Source organism: Dermacentor andersoni, chromosome 11 (assembly GCF_023375885.2).
Source record: "Dermacentor andersoni chromosome 11, qqDerAnde1_hic_scaffold, whole genome shotgun sequence".
Lineage (NCBI taxonomy): Eukaryota > Metazoa > Arthropoda > Arachnida > Ixodida > Ixodidae > Dermacentor > Dermacentor andersoni.
In genome coordinates, this window is record NC_092824.1 from 97,552,767 (window position 1) to 97,573,177 (window position 20,411).

The following is a 20,411-nucleotide window of genomic DNA, read 5'->3' on the forward strand; positions in this document are numbered from 1 at the left end:
TGGCTTGCCCCTTCTGCCACACAACAAGAATCGTTATCTGCCTTGATGCGTTTCCTTTCTTTAACGCTGCGAGCCCGGAACTTTCCAGTAACGAACGGCACGCGCGTTATCAGAAGGGGCAATCCAAAGGGTGTAAACTGTTCTATGCTGATAACACGCGTGCCGTTCGTTACTGAAAAGTACCGGGCTCGCAGCGTTAAAGAAAGGAAACGCATCAAGGCAGATAACGATAATTGTTGTGTGGCAGAAGGGGCAAGCCAAAGGGTGTAACTTTGCCTAAGAGTGTAGGAAACATAAATACCCAAGAAAGTGGTTGGGGAAACTGTACCACTGTAGCTCAATTGGTAGAACATCGCACGCGTAATTCGAAGGTTTTGGGATCGTTCCCCTCCTGCGGCAAGTTGTTTTTTCATCCAATAATTTCACGTTTCTTTATTTCATTTGGTGTCAGTGTCTGTTGGCTGGTCATGATATATATATATATATATATATATATATTTAATCAACGAGAAGAAAGGGAACCGAATGGCCCGATTTTTATTATCACAAGAAGTCATCAAGCAAGGAGACTAAGGACAACATAGGGGAAATTACTTGTGCTGAATAAGTTGAAGCAATAATAAATTAATGGAAATGAAAGTTGATGAAAAAAGCAACTGGCCGCAGCTGGGATACGCACCCACGTCTTCGCATTGCGCGTGCAATGCTCTTACCAGTTGAGCTACCGCAGCGCCGTTTTCCCATCTACTGTGTGTGGTACTTATGTTTTTTTTTATCTTATCGCTATTTCATTTCTTTAACTCAATTAGTAAGTACAAGTAATTTCCTCTGTGTTGTCCTTGGTGTCATTGTTGGCTTGTATAGTGCATATATATATATATATATATATATATATATATATATATATATATATATATATATATATATATATATTACGTGCGTACGTGTCAAGTGTTGACACTGGAGCCTTAGTTTGGCCTCTAGCATCTCGTGCCCAGTATCCTAAGTACCAAGGCATAGCCACAAAATGTGATGGATGTTCGCCGTGGACGCCGTAATTTTTTCTTACCTCTCTCCATGGTTCGGCAGTTTCTTGAAGATCGTGCAAGCTCGTGTAACATGCCTTGCCGTTGTGAGCAGGTTGCAGCAGCGTGGCACTTGCCCGGATGACAGTCACCATTACTGGATGATCATACTTTACCTTGTTTTAATCTTGCTTTGAAGTGACGGCATTTGTTTCCACGAAGCATCCTGTTACTAAGGACGTACGTTCAAAAGCACTAGTGATAATTTGGATGTACTCTGAACACGAGTTAAGGTGGGCGCCTTAACGGTTTCCAAGGGTCCTGCGGGTATTTGGGTGCAGCTTCCACACCTCCCTCACACCCCACTCCACCCACAAAGGATGTGCTCTCGCCTCGGAAGTTCGCACGCAACCAAACAAACACAGAACTTGGCTGTAAAAATATATTAAACTTTATTAACTTACAGTGTATATATCAGAGTTAGTACAACGTATAAATATGAAACAAGAGCTACAGAGTACAAAATATGTGTGATTGAATTGGACCCTGGTGTCGAGAAGACATATCGGACACCAGACGTTGGCGTTTTGGTCTATGCATCATCGAGATAATTTTTCACATCATAAGGCACAAGTCGAAAAGAACGTAAGAATTGCAACGGCCTAAACAAGAAAATGTGTGTAAACAGTGTAAAGATATTTTGATGAAAACTATCTGAAGTAATGTGTCTTAATCTTTACAAAAAATATATAGGCGCTCTGTGTTAAAATTTAAATAAGTAGCAGCAGAACACGACCAGCAAAAGTGGTCACCTATAATAGCACATCACACACAAGTGTAAGACGACGAAAAGTTCTGTAAAAGCTCACAACAAACGTGTCACATTAGGAGAGAAACAAAAACAAAAAAATCACGTTATGGACATGGCGATGGAGCATCCAGCTCTCAATGGAATGCACTTTGAAGTAGTTTCACGTTAGAAACGGGATTAATCCGAAGCCGCAATGCGCTGAACTCGGTGTGCACACACAAAAGCTACATCTCGCAGAAGTAAGGCACACGTTTAGCAGCCGATCACGTGACAGGCGACGATCGCAGATGTCTGGATGCTTTACTGCACAGGGAATTCGCATCGATGGGCAACGCGAACCACTCATTCGACACTCAACACCGGCAACTTCCACGAGGCGTCGAACAAGTTCCACGCACAAAAGCAGGAGGGGCTACACTTCGTGGGCAAGGCGGTCGTTTCGCCACCGATCACGTGACCGATAACGATGGCAGCTTTGTGGAAGCTTTCTGCATAGCCAAGCCCCATCAATATGCAACAAAACTCGAACTGATCTCGAGGTTGGCTTTGGCGGCCTCAATCCAGGTGGGTAGCGAGCTCCTCGATGCCGCAGCTGCGAAGGAAGAGGGCACGGATTCCTCATTTCGAATATCATTTGGAGACGTTGATGAGATACTTGCAACAGTGCGTCAGCAAGTGCTTCTCTCCGGTCTCTATCTCGCCGTTCATCTCTCGCGTGTAGATGTCCATGCCGTACTGGCCGTCGTCCGGGAAGGCCAGGAAGAAAGTGACCAGGTCATCGTGTACCGTGTGCGAGACGAACTTTGAGAGCTTCTTCTCCTCGACGCCGTTCTTGTGCAGGGTCGCCATGAAGTCGGTCAGCGGCCGCGTCATGCGGAACCGCACCTCCAGTTCCCTCGAGGAGAAGATGAGCGCGTCCTCGTGAGTCTCCGGCACGAGGCCGAAGAGACGCGTCGCCTTCATGGGACCCCACTCGCCGGAGGCACAGTCGGGCAGCGGTACCATGACCGTCTGCAGGTCTTCGCAGACGATTTTGAACTTGCACACGCTCTTGAACTTCATCGGCTCGCCCGTGAGGTACTCCCGCGGCGTGACCGCGTTGGCGAACACGTCCAGCAGGAGGGATCCCGAGCACGGGGCGTGCACCCGGAAGGCGACGACGTTGCCGACCATGCTCTGCATGACGAACCGCTTGAGGCTGACGCCGTCGAAGGAGTCGCGGTCGCTGTCGTAGAACTTGAGGTTGTAGTGGAAGATGAGGCTGTGCGACATGTCCTCCGGCATGCCGATCCGCACCGTGGCGGCGCCCGTGCTGTCCGTGTACAGGGTGGCCTTGGTGTCGGTGTCCGGGAAGTACAGGCCGTACCGGAAGAAGAGCGACCGCACGAACGGAAGCTCCTCGAACTCGCGCAGCGAGATGGGCCTCTTGAGCAGCTGCCACTCGGGCTGAAGCGGGAAGAACTCGTAGATGAACTCGCGGGCGTCGGTGAGGAAGTAGTGGTCGTCGTACTCGTAGCGAAGCGAGTCGGACTTGCCCTTGCTGCCCGGCTTGGGCACCTCCTTGGCGTTGACCAGGTGCCGGGCGCCCCAGTTGCACTGGACGAACCGCCAGGCGCCGGCGACGTACACGGCGTTCCAGGAGTTGCGGAACCGGTTGTCCTCGAACCGCACGCCAGGCTGGTAGCCGGCGCTCTTGGAGTAGCCCTTGATGACCACACAGTGCAGGCCGGCGTAGCTGGAGAGAAGCACAGAGCGAGCAAGGGTCAGGCAGGTGCGTACAAAGATCAATTCGCTCCACCCCGTACATTTCGTGAACTCGTTTATTGGCAGTTCTGCGCTTGCACAGAAAAAAGAAGAGCGCGGCATTTGACGAAACCTGCATCTCATGTAGAACTGCAGAGGTGTCGCGCGCGCTCGTTCTGCACGACACCTAAACAGTGAGAAACGGGTGTCGGCGAGCAAATTCAGCCATGTTGCACAAAGGAAACAAATATTTAGTTCCAGTATCTCACCATCTAGGGCAAGGAAGTGCAGATGAATAGAATAATATCCGTGCTCGCGCGGAAGCACCCAGACAAAAGACATGCAGCCCTAATTTTCACACTAAAGTTCTGCAGAAGGGGATAAATGCAATACGTCAGAATTGGCAGACACCGCCGCACTGCTTTCAGGCTTCTTCCTTTCTTTTCAATAACATACCCTTCAAAACGTGTCCTTTTGTTCTTGTTCGGACAAAATGACACAGTAACAGCAAATAAAGCTTAATTAAGCGCAGTTAAAGGGATTCAAATTACTTAACTGTATCGATAGAAGAGATGAGATAAGTAGGAGCTGATGTAATCAGCCACTGAGATGCTACCACGTCAGAGAACAATATCAGTAAGGTATTTCTGATACGAAAAAGGATGTTCGTCATATCACAAAAACGCCATTCAATGCACATATAATGAACTATTTTCAGTGTTTGATATCACTTGTCTACGAAATTTATATGGGTTAACTTTGTCCTTAAATACCAGAGGTATTTTGAGCACAATAGTGCGGATTGTGCAACCTAGCATAACCAGGAGATGTTATCCAACACTAGGGAATGAAAGAGATGGCTGCTACCACATTCCCGTACAAATTATGGATACAATCGTTTAACCAATTGCGTCCCATCCTTACTATATAATCTAGATGAAAGCACAGTCGAGGTAAATGATGTTGCTACGAAAACAATGCGACACTACCTAATTCAAACCGGGTTGTTTATTTTCGTAACGTTACTTTATAGCTACAAGAAGTCGCTACCTTCTTATAGTGGCTTTGTTTTTCAATAACATGCAAGAATACTAGCGTTTGTGTGCAAGTGTGTATCTGTACTCCCCCAGGAAACATTTTTACTACCACGTGTAAGATTTTTGCGTAGAGGATATAACCTTTCAGACATTTCTAGAGACTTATATGCTGTCTTTGTTTTCTTACGTTAGTAGAATGTTAATATGAGCAATTCCTAACCTTTAGCAATAGAAAATAACTACGTATGCCTATTGCATCTGCGTATTTATGCACACCATTTATACTGACTAAGCATAGTGATTTGTGACCTCCTTCCTCCCACACACCCTATTGTATATTTATCCTTACACATTTCCGTCGGCAAAGGGCGAAACACATTTTCCTCACCTGCAGAGCCTCTTGAAGAGCACGTGATAGCTCTCGGTGCCGTGCTTGATTCCCCTGAGAATGCCCATCGGCGTGTCCGCGATCACGTTCTCGTCGAAGTGCATCGTGTTCAGGTTCTTGACGGTGATCCACCGGAATATTGTCCTGGAACAGAGGAAAACCACCCTCGCATCAGCGACTCTTGCAGTTCCTTAATTACTGCTGACATTCCGGCTGCCTGAAACTGGCAGTGATAAGCGTGCAGGCTTTACGTGTGCATGGTCACCTTACCCGTTTGCCTTCAATAAAGGATCAACTTTTTTTTTTGCGCCTTTGTTCGTTAAACGCTACACAAGCTACTGGAGCGTAATCCTCAATGTGCGCCTCGATTTTTTTTTCAGAGCCAAGCAAGCACGTGAGCAGTCGTGGCAGACGTCGTCGCTCATCGGGGCGTTGTTCCATGTCGACTTTGTTGGCGACACAACGTAAGTGAAGATGATAATTTGCGCGCTTTGCCAACGATATGATTGTACTTCAGCCGGGAGGGCACGGTGAACCGATTTTCCGCAAAGTCGAAGTGAAAAACACTCTCCGCAACACCATTTTTCTTAGTGTGTGGCATATGTCTGTGTGCGCGTTATGTAATTGTGAGGGATCCATTTCGTGGTCCCATTTTGAAACTCCTTAAGGAATGCTAGATGCTTAAAAGTCTCAGATTTGTTCATTGTGAAAAAAAAAAAGGTGTTCGAAGAGTAATTACAGTTTCGCGGTGTGTAAGCGTTTCTATGTCTTATATAAAAATTTAAGTTAAAATGAAAAATATTCGGGACCCGTTTTGCGACTGCCCTCATCTGAACATAGGCACCCAGCTGGCTCATCCAGTGCAGTGACGTCATTGCGCTTTCCCACCAGGCTGGTACTTCGTTCATCTACACAGGGAGCATTTCAGATGACAGATGGAATCAGAGATCAATGCCAGAAACAGGCTCCCCTGAATAGACTAAAGTATCCATATTCCTACGACGTTCCGTTGTAGGCATACGGATGCAGCAGCCCTGAAAACTCAGGCTCGGCTCATTTCATGACTAAAAAGACAAGAAAGACACAGTCTGAGTCCCCCTTCTTTGGTAGAACGAAAAGAATGAGTTCAAGATTCAATAAGAGGGTGAATTTAAATTTTTTTTTTTTTTTTGGCGTTAGAAGGAGAAGCATCGTTAGCATGACCATACAAGGGTAAAAAAAGAAGGCTTAATTTTCTAACTTTTAATGGTCGCGGATAATTTTTTAATGTTCTACCGATTCAAGTGACTTTCTGTCTGGATACAAAATATACCTCTAATTGCATGGTGCGTCATATACGATATGCGACAATTGCTGCTCGTAAAATGGAACCGTGCGTTTCTTTAGAAAGTTATGTTTTTTCGGGTATTTCCGGCATTAAAAAATTTAGATGAAACTGATTTTTTTTCACTAGAAAGAAAATAATCAAGTAGGGCATATGGACCATGGTGTTACCTGTTAAGTAAGGGTTATGGGTTAAATGAGTTAAGTAGAGGGCTAGCAATCATAAGTGTAACATCACGGTGATGATTCCCGGCACAAGGGATTCTTATTTGGATCAATGTGACCCCCATCAAAGGGTCCTGCGACACTCTGAACATGGTAAGTAAATCATACTAGACATGACGCAAAGCTAACGTGAGCATCTGAGCCAAATATTACTCCATTCCGTGGAGCTAGGAATGTACATTGCCTCTGTAAAGATCGGTCCTCCTTTCCCACGGCTCCGTCAAACCCTCTCCATCTAAACTGGACATGACGACGCCATGACAACCTCGTATGACTATTGGCTATAGATGCGTGTAAACGTCAACAGCAATTTTAACTTCATCAAAGCCCACAAAGGTGTTCGCAAGTGGTAACAACGCTCACGATACTTGATGCATTAAAAAAATTATGAGATAATACTGCGTTCAGAGTGTGCGCAAAAAAAAAAAAAAAAAAAAGTTTTCCAGTATTCGGCGACCGTTGCCTGCTCGAGCTGTGATGCCTCCTCCGTAACGTGAAATCGTGGCGTGGCTGAAATTTCGCTAACGTTTCGCTGACAGTTATCACAGTGCGCGTCTGCGCATTCCTGTGCGTCTTTCGCTCTGTGTGTAAAATTTGCATGCGCGCTCACTTCAGCGCAGCTAGAGGCTTAGCGCGAACGTGCCACGTTAGTTGTTTTCGTGGCTGTGGAATTCGTGCGAGACGTGCTTCCACAGCACCCCACCCCCCCCTCTTTTTTTTTTTTTTTTTTTTTTTTTTTACTGAAAATGAACGTGAAAGTGCTTTGTCGGTGTGCAGTTGTTGGTCGCAAAGACGGCGAGAATTGTAAAAAAAAAAAAAATGAAGCGCATCGATTATGGCAAGACGATCGCAGCCACGGCAAACCTGGCTAGGTGTCAGCCTCCGAGTTTATAGCTTTTAGTCGAGTTTAGCGTGTCGTTGTCGCGAAAACCGGATGCGGTGACGTCTCCGTGAACGCCTAAAACCAAATTTAAAAAAAAGATATGTAGTTTTACGTGCCAAAACCACTGTCTGATTATGAGACCCGCCGTAGTGGAGAACTCCGGAAATTTCGACCACCTGGGATTCTTTAACGTGCCCCTAAATCTAAGTACACAGGTGTTTTCGCATTTCACCCCCATCGAAATGCGGCCGCCGGGATTCGATCCCGCGACCTCGTGCTCAGCGCCTACAACCAAATGTAAACTGCGCTCTGCCGTAACGTTCAGTGGGCGTTCAGGGCCCCGTCCCGTCCCACACCTGCTGTAGTAACCTCCGCGATGCAAGCTGTTCGAGAAGCGGGAAAGAAGGGTGATCTTTGAATGACGTGAACTCCGTTTCTATACTGAACGAATTGAAACACTTTTGCTGGAAGATATTTCTGAAAGTGTGTGTGCGTTCATGTTAAATGTCTTGCTCAACTTCGATAGAAAGTGTGGCAGGGCCCCCATTTAAGCGAAGGCTGGTGTGTCGACGACGCTGGTCATTCTCAGTTAGGTCCAACCATCACTATCATGCAGGCTTTGTGATAACCGTGGAAGATCGTAAAATTAGTGCTCACAAGTAAAGCACTTGGTGAACAGCTTCTTACCTCGCCTTCTCAACGTCCGACACGCAGCTGCATATTAACTGCCGCACCAGGTCTGTGAATGTCTGCTGGTCCGCTTGCGCCACCTGCATGTCAGACGAAGCAACACTTTGCATTCACGCGACGCCTGTAACTGAGATGGCATTCGCGAAACGCTGGAGCTTTTACGGTGTCTTTTGACACGTCACAACACTCGCGAGCAGCAAAATTTTGGAGAGCGAGGCTGCAACATAAACTCAAATTTCTTCCTGCACAGCTCCGCAACGTGGGATTGCCTGATTACACTGCGTTATGCTTCCATACATGGCGATACAATGAACCTATAAGTTTTATCACTTGACTGCAGCCCAAGCTGCGAAGGAAAAAACTTCTTTTTTCGCGCCACCATTGGTCTTCAAATTTTTTCTCGCGATTGTTAACCATTGAAAAGGCAGAGGGGCGGGGGGGGAGGGGGGGTCGTAAAATTGCGAAGCAGTGACAGCGATAATTGGCGCTACTGATAATACCCGCCGCTCGTAAACCTGCTTCTCTCGCTCTGTTTATTTCCCTGATTCCTTAATTGTGAAATAATTTGTTTCTAATAATTTAAGCGATTGATTGATTTTGGACGCAAAATTGGAAATAGAAATCTGTGCCCTCCACAGCGTCCGCTAATACCTAAACATGAATTTTTCTGCCAAATAAAAGGGTATCGAGTCTTGGAAGAAAATGCTTCACGGTGCTAAATTATTGTTACTCTCAAGCGTACCCGCCTAAATGATAACGCTGTAAATAAGAGAGAGAGAGAGAGAGAGAGAGAGAAAAGCAATGAGCCAGTACTTTGCACCACAAACTCTCGTAAGTTTACTATCACATACCTATAGTTTGCGAATGCGATAGCATTTGTGCATTTATGCCATAGCGGAGTATGCGATAGTACACTTAGATCGTGATGATTGTGACGTCTGGATAGCTGCGCGTCGTGCCATTACAGGCGACCTTGCACAATCATTTATCGAAGTGACGTTTCTGTAACCTGGTATGTTTCAGGAACTTGCCATTTCGGGTTTTCGAATTTTGAGTAACCTCGAGTTTCCTGTAAGGGGCCTCGAAAGTTGAAGTAGCTCGCCTATAATGCTACCGCATTAAAGAGCGAGATCACAGGCGGTCATCGTAGGGAAAACAGGCACTCACGTTTATCGCGATCTGGTCGAGTTCCGAGAACACCTCGGGGTCGGTGTAGATGTCCGTCTTGGAGATGGATGCCGGCGTCGGCGGGGGCGGATGACTCGGGTATGGGTTGATTTCGTCGTTCGTGAACTCCTCGCCTTCTCGCTGCATTGGATATCGGACGTGGAAAAAAAGAATCGAGCTCAGACTTACGCCACATATATCGCGAGTCTATAAAACAATGGGCGGCGATCTTCACTTAAAAATAATTACAATAAAAAAAAGGTTTCTTTTCAAACAGGCCTGCAATTCAAGAATGGGGCTGACAGATGGAATGGCACACTATTGTATAGAGGTTATAAACAGGAATGAAGTGCCTCAGAAAGGCTGGCCAACGTTTCGATAGGTGGACCTAACTTCCTCAAAGGCCTTTGACGAAGATAGGTCCTCCTATCGAAACGTTGGCCAGCCTTTCTGAGGCACCTTGTCTCTGTTTATAAACTTTATACCACAGGCCTGCAATTACGAATTCTGCTGGGACTGCGCGGTTATTTCACATTTCAAATTTAAATCGAGCGCATTTTTTTTTTTCAAATTCAGTATTAAGCTCAACAATGATTGATGAAGAGAGATTCAATGTAAGGGAAAATGCTAGAGGTCGGCCTGAACTCATGCTAGTAGCATGAAGAAACGCCGAAACTTGTGGCCCACTCGACCGCTCGAAGTGTCCGCTCGAGCGGATCAATGGATGCGAAGATATTTGTTTTACTAGGTATATGAAGTTATACTGAGCCTTTCCACTGTTTCGTAAACGTTTCTGTGTGCGCCGGCAAGTTAAATGCTTATTGTTTGCACTGGTTGGTGTCCTTTATTTGCAAACAGTTGAGTCAGATTGCCATATATCACTGCACAATCTATACGGCACGCGTATTCCTCCGATGCTCGGCCTCACACAAAATTCAAGATAGTCTTGTGTATGGAAGAAAATAAGATATTTGAAGTATGCCTTTCCTCCATACCTCCTTTCTTTTACTTTGAAGATAGAAAACAAAATATACTCGCTATTCCGAACGGCCGGCTTCCCGAATGTTCTTGTTGAAATGGTAGCAAAAGAACGCGAAAGGGAGAGAGACAGGAAGAAGGGTTGACATGAGTACGTCTTTCCCTCTCTCCTGTTCCTGTTTTTTGTTCCTTGTTTAAGTCGAACGTCACTATAACGAAGTCGCACATGACAGGAAAAGATCTTAGTTACTTGATATTGTGTGTAACTATATTGTCAGGCTATATATATAAGCTATAACTATATATTAGAGAAATATTTCAGATGGACTTCGCTATACTCGACAGTTCAGTTATATCGGTGTTCCGTTATGTGGAGGTTTGACTGTTGTTTATTGTCACACATTAACTAGCCCAGATAACCATATTTGTGCACAATTTGGATTCGAGAACTTTGCGCCGTGGCTGGATACACCCGTACGAGCTCCTCCCAGTTCTCGTTGATGAGGTGGAGCCGTTACATCTGATACGCTGTGCAAATATATTGTTACGCGCTGATATGTGTGAGAAACGTTCTAGATTTACTTAACTTTACCCGATAATTCCGTTATATCGGTGATCGTTATGTCGTAGTTCGATTGTTAGTTGCCGTCACACCCTACCTAGTGTGCACCAGATGACCATCATCGGGGCGCACCCTTCGGATACTTCGTTATACCCAATAATTCCGTTATTTATTTATTTATTTATTTACAGCATACTGCAGGCCGTGTGGCCCAAGCAGGAGGGGCATGGTAACAAATAAAAGTACATGTATAAAAGGCAGAATTGCAAAAATATAAAATTCAGGAAATGAAACAATATAACACGAAACAGCAATGTTAGTTAGGAAATACTAAGAATATGAGTTTGAATTGATTCAGGTGAGTTCAGATGATGGAAAGGGATGAGGTTCCATTCTTCTGTGGTTCGAGGAAAGAATAAAAATTTAAAGAGGTTTGTCCTGGCGACGTAAGGGGAGAGAGCGAGGGGGTGGGAATGACGGGTTTTCCTGGATTTACGGTTTATCAAGGAGTAAAGAAACTGCAGGCTTATTACTTTTCGCCTCGTTTGAAGGGTGTGAAAGCCATTTGTCCGCAGTAATTCAGAGACAGACTCTTCTCGGCCGTATTTGGAAAAAATAAAACGTATGGCTCTTCTCTGTATCCTTTCAAGGGCGTATATGTTGATTTTGGTAAACGGGTCCCAAATAACGCACGAGTATTCCAATTTGGGTCGAATAAATGTGGTATAGGCTAAGGATTTTACTTCATGGGATGCATGTTTAAGCTTATGGCGAAGTAGACATAGCTTTCTGAAAGCAGCGGAGGCGGTAGCAGCAATATGGCTGTTCCAATTTAGGTTGTTAGTAATTGTAATTCCAAGATACTTGTACTCGCTCACTTCGGCCAAGGGATCTTGGCCAATAGAATAAGAAAATTTTAGGGGTAGTTTTTTGTTTGTTATACGTAGAAGCACAGATTTATCTCAGTTAAGTTTCATTCCCCACTTGTTGCTCCACTCAAGAATGTTGTTTAACGCTAAATGAGGAGATAGTTGATCATGAACTGTATTAATATCGTTAAAAATGATACAGTCGTCTGCGAACAGACGAATATTGACAGGGGCCTCTATTACATCAACTATGTCGTTACAATAAATAAGAAATAGTAGTGGGCCAAGGACGCTGCCTTGAGGCACGCCAGAGGTTACTGAAAGAGAATCGGACTGCTGCCCATCAATCACTACGTACTGTTTGCGACGCGTCAAGTAAGCTGAAACCCAGGACAGGATAAAGGCAGGAAGACCAAGGAATTCTAATTTAAAAATTAATTTGTCGTGAGGAACTACATCAAATGCTTTGGTGATTGTTATGTCGATGTTCGACTGCTAGTTGCCGTCACACCCTAGTGTGTACCAGATGACCATCCTCGGGGCGCACCGTTCGGATACTTCGTTATACCCAATAATTCCGTTATATCGGTGATCGTTATGTCGAGGTTCGAATGTTAGTAGCCATCACACCCTAGTGTGTACCAGATGACCACCATCGGGGCGCACCCTTCGGATACTTCGCTATACACGATGATTCCGTTGTATCGGTGATCGTTATGTCGAGCTTCGACTGTTGCCGTCACACCCTATACCTAGTGTACCAGACGACCATCCTCGGGGCGCACCGTCCGGATTCGACAACTGTGAACTGAGAACTGAGCGCTGTGAACTGTGAACAACTGTGAACTGAGCGCCCGCGCACTCACCCGTATGAGCTCGTCCCTCTTCTCGTTGATGAGGTTGAGCATCTCCTCGCTGTGCTTCTCGACGAGGTCGGCGGTGGCGGCTCGCTCCTGCTCGAGCAGCTTGCGCGTGAGCGATTCCTTCTTGCGGTCCAGCTTGATGGTCATGTTCTTCTCGAGGTCCTCCTTCTCCTTCTGGTGGCGCACGGTGAGGAGCCGCTCTTCCTCGCTGGTGATGAGCCGCTGCTTCTTGCGCCGCATCTCCTGCTGGTAGCGGTACGTGAGGCGCTCGAGCTCCTTCTCCCACTCTTCCTGCGAGGAGGCACACACAGGGCCATCGATTTATTTATTTATTGAGACTCAACGTGGCTTCGGAACAATTTTGACCACCTGGGGTTCTTGAACATGAACCCAAAGCGCGGCTGAAAAGCGTTGTAGCATTTCACTCCATTGAAATGTGGCCAGCGCGCGGCTTAGGATCGAACCATTGACTACTCAATCCAATGTTTGGTGAAGGTTCTTTGATAAACTGACGGAGTGAAATGCTTCAATGATTCACTGAATGACTGTTTACTTTATTGATTGATTGATTGATTGATTGATTGATTGATTGATTGATTGATTGATTGATTGATTGATTGATTGATTGATTGATTGATTGATTGATTGATTGAACCTACCTTATCATAGTCGCAGAATAAGCAGACTATAAGGTACTCAGTCTTCGTCAGTGCCAAACAACATACAAGAAATACGAAAATGTGGCATACTATAATTTCGCTAAAATGAATGCACTGTACAACGTCGTACCTGAATTTGGTGCGTGATATGGTGCTCTTCTTCTTGTCGCTTTTTGGCAAACTGCCGGTAGAGGTCGTCCTCCTCGAGTCGATGTCGCATCTCTAACGTCCGTTGCGTTTCTGGATCCTGAAATAGATTTAAAGGTTGGGAGAAGACATTAAATACAGTTTACTTATTTCATGTGACATCAGATATTGTGGCCACTGCAGTGGAATTATGCTTAAAGTGTAAACCGTTGCAAATGTGTCAATGCTTAATCGTCTAATTACCCCAACAGCGCAGGTCAAATACCATCATTTCTTAAACACACACAAAAAGAAAAAGAAAACGTTGAATGCTTAAGCGCTAGCCATGCGTGGCCGCATTAGCGCGGCCGCGTTAACCAAAGCCCACAGTATGCAACCGACCGAGGGCGGTTCGAATTCTATTTGTTCTTTAGAAGGGGGGGGGGGGGGGGGGGGGGTCCTACTCTACAGGAAACCCATCCATTCGGGGCAAATACATCGGATTTGCCTCGATACATCCCATGGGCCACAAACGCTCGGTGACCGTACCTTTGTTCGTGCAGGCAGTCTGTGTTTACTCGGACGTATCCTCACGTAGGCACGTAGCGGAAATAATAAGACCTGGCAAGCAATGGGTACCCCCGCCAAAGTCAGCAAGGACACCGTTCGAATGAGAAGGTAGTCTGACGGTTCCAGCTGGCATAAGCGCGATCACAAGAAAAAAAAAACGCACAGGACAACGCTGGACTAACAAATGTTGTAAGTCCCACTATTGTTATTCCAGCGTAGTCCTGTGTGTTTCTGTTTTCTTCTGCCTGCGTATACACTTGCTGAAACCGTCACACTATCACCATGCACCAACTGGCCCAGAAAACCACCTTACTCTACGGAGAAGGAATCGCTACATTATGCTGGCCTAGTAATTCGGGACTTGACACCGGGGCCACGCGAGCCATGGTGCCTGTATAACTGAGCAAAAAAAAAATGGCAGTTTTCGGCCACACGGCGAAACATTTACAGCGATAGCAAGGTTTAGCGTTGCATACGAACTCATCGGACGTGAACTGCACGTAGTTGCGACATGTTGAAGCGAAGTACCACGCATGACAACTATGCTGTTTGGCAGAAGGAACAGCGCCCTGGCAGCTACCAGGCAGCTCAGAACGCTAGCGCGACGAGGAATGCCGCCAGATGGTGTTGTAAGTAACACCACATCGATTGTGCACGAGATTAGACCGACGAGAAAGCGTCGACGTTAGTTAGTCAGCGCCTAGTGAAATTTTAGGTAACATTTGAAGCTTGATGTTTACTGCCCGCTCCACTCAGGCCAATACCTAGACACAGCAGTTAAGTAGGGGGCGCTAGTGTTCCTGTAGTCCTGCAAGCCGCGGGAGGAGCGTTGACAGTGTAGTGCTTCCATTGCGCTTCGTCGTTCTTGCAGCCAAACGCACTCCGCGTCTCTTGAAGGCCCTCCAACGGCATGCGTCGCCGATAAAAGGGACAGCACGGCAACGACGACGCCATTGGCGTGAACCCGCCTCGAGCGTCCGCATAAGTGTTGCCATAAAAAGCTCAAGAGCACTTCACCGCACCGCAGGAATTTCCTGCGCTCCAGGAATGCGCCAGTCGCAGTCAGCTTCAAAACGCGAAAAAGTAATAAAAGAAAAGATACAACAAGAGGGTTCAAGTGATAATAAAGAACCATATAAAGGATGAGCGAAACAAAGTATGGGGAGCCATCTCCGGGAGACGGAACAAAAGACCCGTCGCCGACAGAAGTTGACGGCTTCCGAGAGGAGACGACGCGTATTAGCGACACAGCTTCTTCGCGGCGAATCAGGGCGTTACCGGTGGGCGGCATTGCTTTGAGGGCGAGTCCCTATTCACGCAACCGCTCGCGAGCACACACACACACACACATGCGCGCACCTGAGCACAACAGAGCTTCTGCGCACGGATGCGTGCTATCGCTCCTCGGCCAGGGGGGCGCACGAGCGTGCGTTTCGCGTAACCACGTCTCCGTCGCGCCCAGCTAACCTGCCAGGGCAGCCGCCGAGGAGCGAAGAAATATTACGCTCGGCGTAGTTCGCACCACGCTCCAGATCCTTCGCACGTCGGCATTCTTTTAACCCTTGCGTGGAAATCATCTAGACCTAAGCGGATTGATCTGAGGTAAAAAAAAAAAAGAAATAAAAGGCAGAGGGTATCACTGCGAAGCATGACAATATCATTGCATAGCACAGCGTGACACAGCGTATACCGTAGCTGGTGATGGCAGAGCAGAGGATAGCGCAGCGCTGCAAATTATACAGTGTAGTGTAACATGTAGCACAACATAGCATAGAGAAAAGCTTAGCATGGCATAAAAAAGTAGAGCGTAACGTCGTAACACATAGCCCAACGGGTCACAGTGGAGTGAGCGACGTAACATGGCATAGCAGATGATAACGTGACATAGAATAACATGACAAATACAGCATAGCACAGCATATTATGCAGCATACAACAAAACCTCCCAGTTAAATCGGACACAGTGTGACCTAGCAGAGGATAGCATAGCCTATAGAGTATAGCACGGCATGAGCACGGCCTGTTTACAAATTCACAGTGCCAACTCTGACGAAGAACCACACACAGGACGCACACTGTCCCACTTCGAGCACCGTTTACTCAGAAAGGTGCTTTAATAACGCGCCTTAACTTTAACTATTTCAAGAATAGCGTAAAACGGAATTCGGTTGGAAGCACTGTCGGACTCTTCACTGACTGCTGGTATCAATCACGTGGCTCTCTGAAGTCACAAGAATACGAGCAGCAATAAGGGTACGGGCAATCTCGCTGGTGGCTTCGTGGAGGTGACCAACTCGTATCGAGACACGTCAGCCGCATTAGCGCACTCGCCAGCACTCAGCCAGACAGCCAAGCAACGCGCAGACGCAGTGAATCAACGCATCGAAGCAAAGAAGGCAAACGTCAGAGTTGTCTTGCGTAAAATTATCCGCTCGTTTTCGGCTTATGCAGCCGACATTCACCGTACGGCGGCGGAGGGGCGGTTCGCGGAGCGATTAAGTCAACCAGCAGACCGTGGTGACGTCAGGAACTGCTCTTGACCGTGCGCCTAGGCTCGTACTGGCCTACTGGCTCGCCGCGCGAAAAAGTGGCCCGGTGCAGGGGCGCACACGCAAGGCCATTAACGGACCTGTTATAGACGCATTACTCGCAGTGAACGTCTCTCTCGTTTCGTCATTACCTCCAAACGGGGCCCTCCGCTGCTGTTCAACCTCTTTGCAGATGCGAAAAAACAAAAGGTAATTACGTAGGCAGCCCCGACATGCTCTCTTTTCGAAGCCTTCTGGAAAAGGCTGACCCACTATTCTATGGCGTATACATGTACGTAACGCGAGTCGGACGCCAAACGCCAAAGCACGCTGGTTCGCGATACAGACAGCTGCTCCCGAGCATTCGTTGGTTATGTTACGGTTATGGGGTTCGTTCGAAGATACATAGTATGCAGAATAAATAACAGCCATTGTAGAGTGATGTCCACGTCCACCTTTTCCAATTATGTTTCAATATTTTCAAAGGCAGCCTCGTTCGGCAGTAATGTGAGCAAAGTCGAGTACGTTTACTGCCCCCGCGGCGGTCATAGCTTTCAAGCAACGTCCAGACCAGCCGCACCGATTCACGAGGAAAGTTGTGCACGATTATTGGTATTACGCAGCACTTATAGTACAAAGGGTATCGAGTGACTACATCGTAAATAACACAGAGAAACTAACAAGATGCTTAAAAACAAAAGCAATCAAAAGTGCCTTACGTAGCACAGCGTCGTTGTAAAGAGCAGCATTGCGCACGACGTTTGTAAAGAGCACAGACATATAACCTAGCTCTCAAGAAGGTGGCAACGTGCATATTATCACATAAAGGAATGTTGGTCGGGGATAAAGACGAGCAGGGACCGTAGAGAAGCGAAACAGCCAACGGATGTTTGTTGCCACGCTGCTAAACGAATGTATAGTACGTAGACCAGCTACAAGTCCTTCTGAAAGTATCCACAAGGTGAGGCGAGCTTTCGCTTTGAGTCCGCCGTTTTTCATGTATGTAAATCAACGCTCGCACAAGCCCTGTTCAGTTTTCTAAAGGATGACGATGTTGCATGGGGACGTGATCGTAGCAGCACGTATAACCTTGCCAACCGGTAAACTCTTGCCTGCATCAGATGGTACGCCGATTAGGAACAGTATAGACATTCCCTGCTCTAAAAGTGAATAGAAGCTAGTGGAATGAGTGAACTTTTGTATATAGGGAAAGGCTCAGCGGTCGCTACTTCAGAAATATGACGTACCAATGACATATTATATATTTCGGAACAGAAACCGCAACTTTCCACGGATACTTATGCATTCACCGGACAGTATAGCTACGTTGACATCTCGGCTTTAATTTCGCTGCGTTTGTCACATCTAACGGACAAAATGAAGCCACAAAGCCACCATGATTCAGAATTTTAAAAAGTATAGATCCTGCGGTCTCACATGTCAGAACCACGACGTGCTTATTGGGCACGCCGTAGTAAGGGGACCTCGGATTAATTTCGACCACCTGGGATTCTTTAACGCGCTGCTCAATCAAACTACAAGCGTTCCTGCGTTTTGTCTCCGTCTAAATGCGGCCGCCGCGGCAGGGATCGAACCTGCGACCTCGAGTTCGGCAGCCCGACGCCATAGATACTGAGCACGACTGAGCGTCGCTCGCATACGTCCGTAATTTTATTGTCTCCCCTAAAGACGGCAGCGTCAAACAGAACGCGCGGAGATAATGGCAAGTAATTCGAGGGCGTCTAATTTCATGACACCCACAGTTGCATGGCGACATAAACGAGCTCGCAGGCGGGACACGTAGTGGCTCGCCCTAGAAAAGCTCATAATGGTGCAGACCGCTACAAAATGAGGCAAGGGCTTTCTGGCGTCGCCGACCCATGAATACAAGCTGACAGAATACGGCGTTATCCGAGGGCTTCTCGTGCGTTAGAGGGACATAAGCAAGCGACTAAATCGGTTTTTGAGTTGTAAAGTATTCTTTCGGAAATGTGCTTGCATTAGTATAGCGGGATGGTTCACGTTTGTAGCATGAACATTCAACATTCTGTAGTAGCGTGACCTTCAGTGACCGACTCTACTGTGTGTGATCAGTACTGTAGCCTAACGCTTCTTCCTTTGAAGATGGGAGGTGGCGGGTTCAAACACCTTATAGTGTACATTGTGAACCGACTACCGGTGAAACGGTGATTACGTGCAGCTTTACTTGGCGTCTCATCGTGGAGAACACAATTAGCCGCATAGCGAACTAGCCATGGATGTGGTTGATAATTGTGGAGGCTGTTCGACGCGGCGTCACTTTAACTCCGGTTGCAGAGTTCTACTTTAGTCTTTAGATTTGACCTGTTGCAGTGTTCTACTTTGGTCTTTAGATTTGTCCTGTTGCTCTCCTTTCCTCTTTCCTTTTCCTCCCCTCCTTCCTATCTTCCATTTCTGTGTTGCTGTCACCTCCCTTCAGAGGAGTAGGCAGGCGTTGTGCCCCTTCCGGTGGCAGTTGCCAGCCTGCTCCTCGCTTTCCCTTTCCTGATACCTGTGTATATGTGTATATGTGTTCAAAACAAATAATAATAATAATTGCGGAGAAAAAAAATGAATATCGGATTCCGGTTTCTTGAACTTCGATCGCGACGCGCCTCACCGCCGGTATCGGCGTAAACCTCCGCTATCGGCGTAAAAATTCCGCAAAACTTCGAGGTGTCCTGCGCAACTGGGGCTACATGTCAGACAGTCACGTCTTTACCAATAAAAAAATAAGCGTTCTAACGCCCTGAAAACTGCTCGGTGGATTAGGCAGTGGTGTTGGAGTTGACTTGGAAGCCAGTGGAGTATACAACGCATACGTACCGACGTACTTACGTATACCCAAGATGGAGGCCAGGTTAAATAATTTATCGATCGATCAACTAATTGAGTGATTGAGTGATAGCTTTGGTGTAACATCACGAAGTATCACCAAGGCTTTGATAGACATCGTGGCTGAAGGATGGGAATAATTTTGACCACCTATATATATATATATATATATTTACATGCGCCTAAAGTGCAAGAGCGTTGTTGCATTCCGCAGATTTAAGAACAAAGGCAAGGGGTTTCGTGTCACAAGGCATAAAAATTACAGGACAGCTGTAGCTGTTCGCATGCAGCAAGGCTATCCGTCAACACGTAATACGCGGCACCGTTATACAAGCCGTCCGTACTCAAGCGAACGGTATCACGCACGTTGAGACGCCCGCGCTCAATGGTGCAACGATGCCATTGTCAAATGCGCCTTTCAATCCTGTCACAGATTTGTGCCTAACTTTCCGCGCACAATTTCTCCGAGTTGTCTTGCGGACACACACACGCACACACACGCACACACACACACACACACACACACACACACACACACACACACACACACACACACACACACACACACACACACACACACACACACACACACACACACACACACACACACACACACACACACACACACACACACACACACACACACGCGCGCGCGCGCGCGCGCACGCACGCACGCACGCACGCACACGAACAAACAAACAAACGCGCGAGTCACAACTTTGCAACCGCTCAACGGCAAATATTCGCCAAGACGCAGCGAATCGCTTCCCAACGTCGGTGCGTGCTTGCATACCTAAGTGAAGTCCCAGTAGCCACGCGTTGCAACCTGTCGTGTGTGGAATCGTGCGATCATAGAAACGGCGGTACAGTACTGAGGTCCACCGGAATCTCTTCATTCAGACTGCCTCCCTTGCCGCCCAGCGCAAACACAGAAATTGCACGCCGATCCCTTCCCTGTATGTCGAAACAATCGCCGCGAATCGAAACTCGCGTGTCGGGTCGTCCTGCCAGCCGCGCACTGTACTATTCGGTTTTTCTCCCCCCCCCCCTTCTTTTTTTTAAAATCTCCAGCCACGGACACTCCTATATGAAAACAGCATTACGCACGAAT

At 46.9% G+C, this 20,411-nt stretch overlaps 1 protein-coding gene across 2 annotated transcripts in view; it reads right to left on the reverse strand.

Annotated features, from left to right (window-relative positions):
• Nucleotides 1–1,453: 1,453 nt before the first annotated feature.
• Nucleotides 1,454–20,411, reverse strand: part of Hil (peptidase hillarin) — a 98,977-nt gene continuing 80,019 nt past the window's right edge. For both annotated transcript variants that reach the window (XM_050185860.3, XM_050185862.3), the window contains exons 2-7: nucleotides 13,354–13,470; nucleotides 12,568–12,855; nucleotides 9,293–9,433; nucleotides 8,123–8,205; nucleotides 5,005–5,148; nucleotides 1,454–3,571 (exon numbers count right to left, since the gene is read on the reverse strand). In XM_050185860.3, coding sequence (XP_050041817.2) covers nucleotides 2,467–3,571; nucleotides 5,005–5,148; nucleotides 8,123–8,205; nucleotides 9,293–9,433; nucleotides 12,568–12,855; nucleotides 13,354–13,470 — 1,878 coding nt within the window. In that variant the 3' untranslated portion in view covers nucleotides 1,454–2,466. The remainder of the gene's footprint in view (nucleotides 3,572–5,004; nucleotides 5,149–8,122; nucleotides 8,206–9,292; nucleotides 9,434–12,567; nucleotides 12,856–13,353; nucleotides 13,471–20,411) is intronic.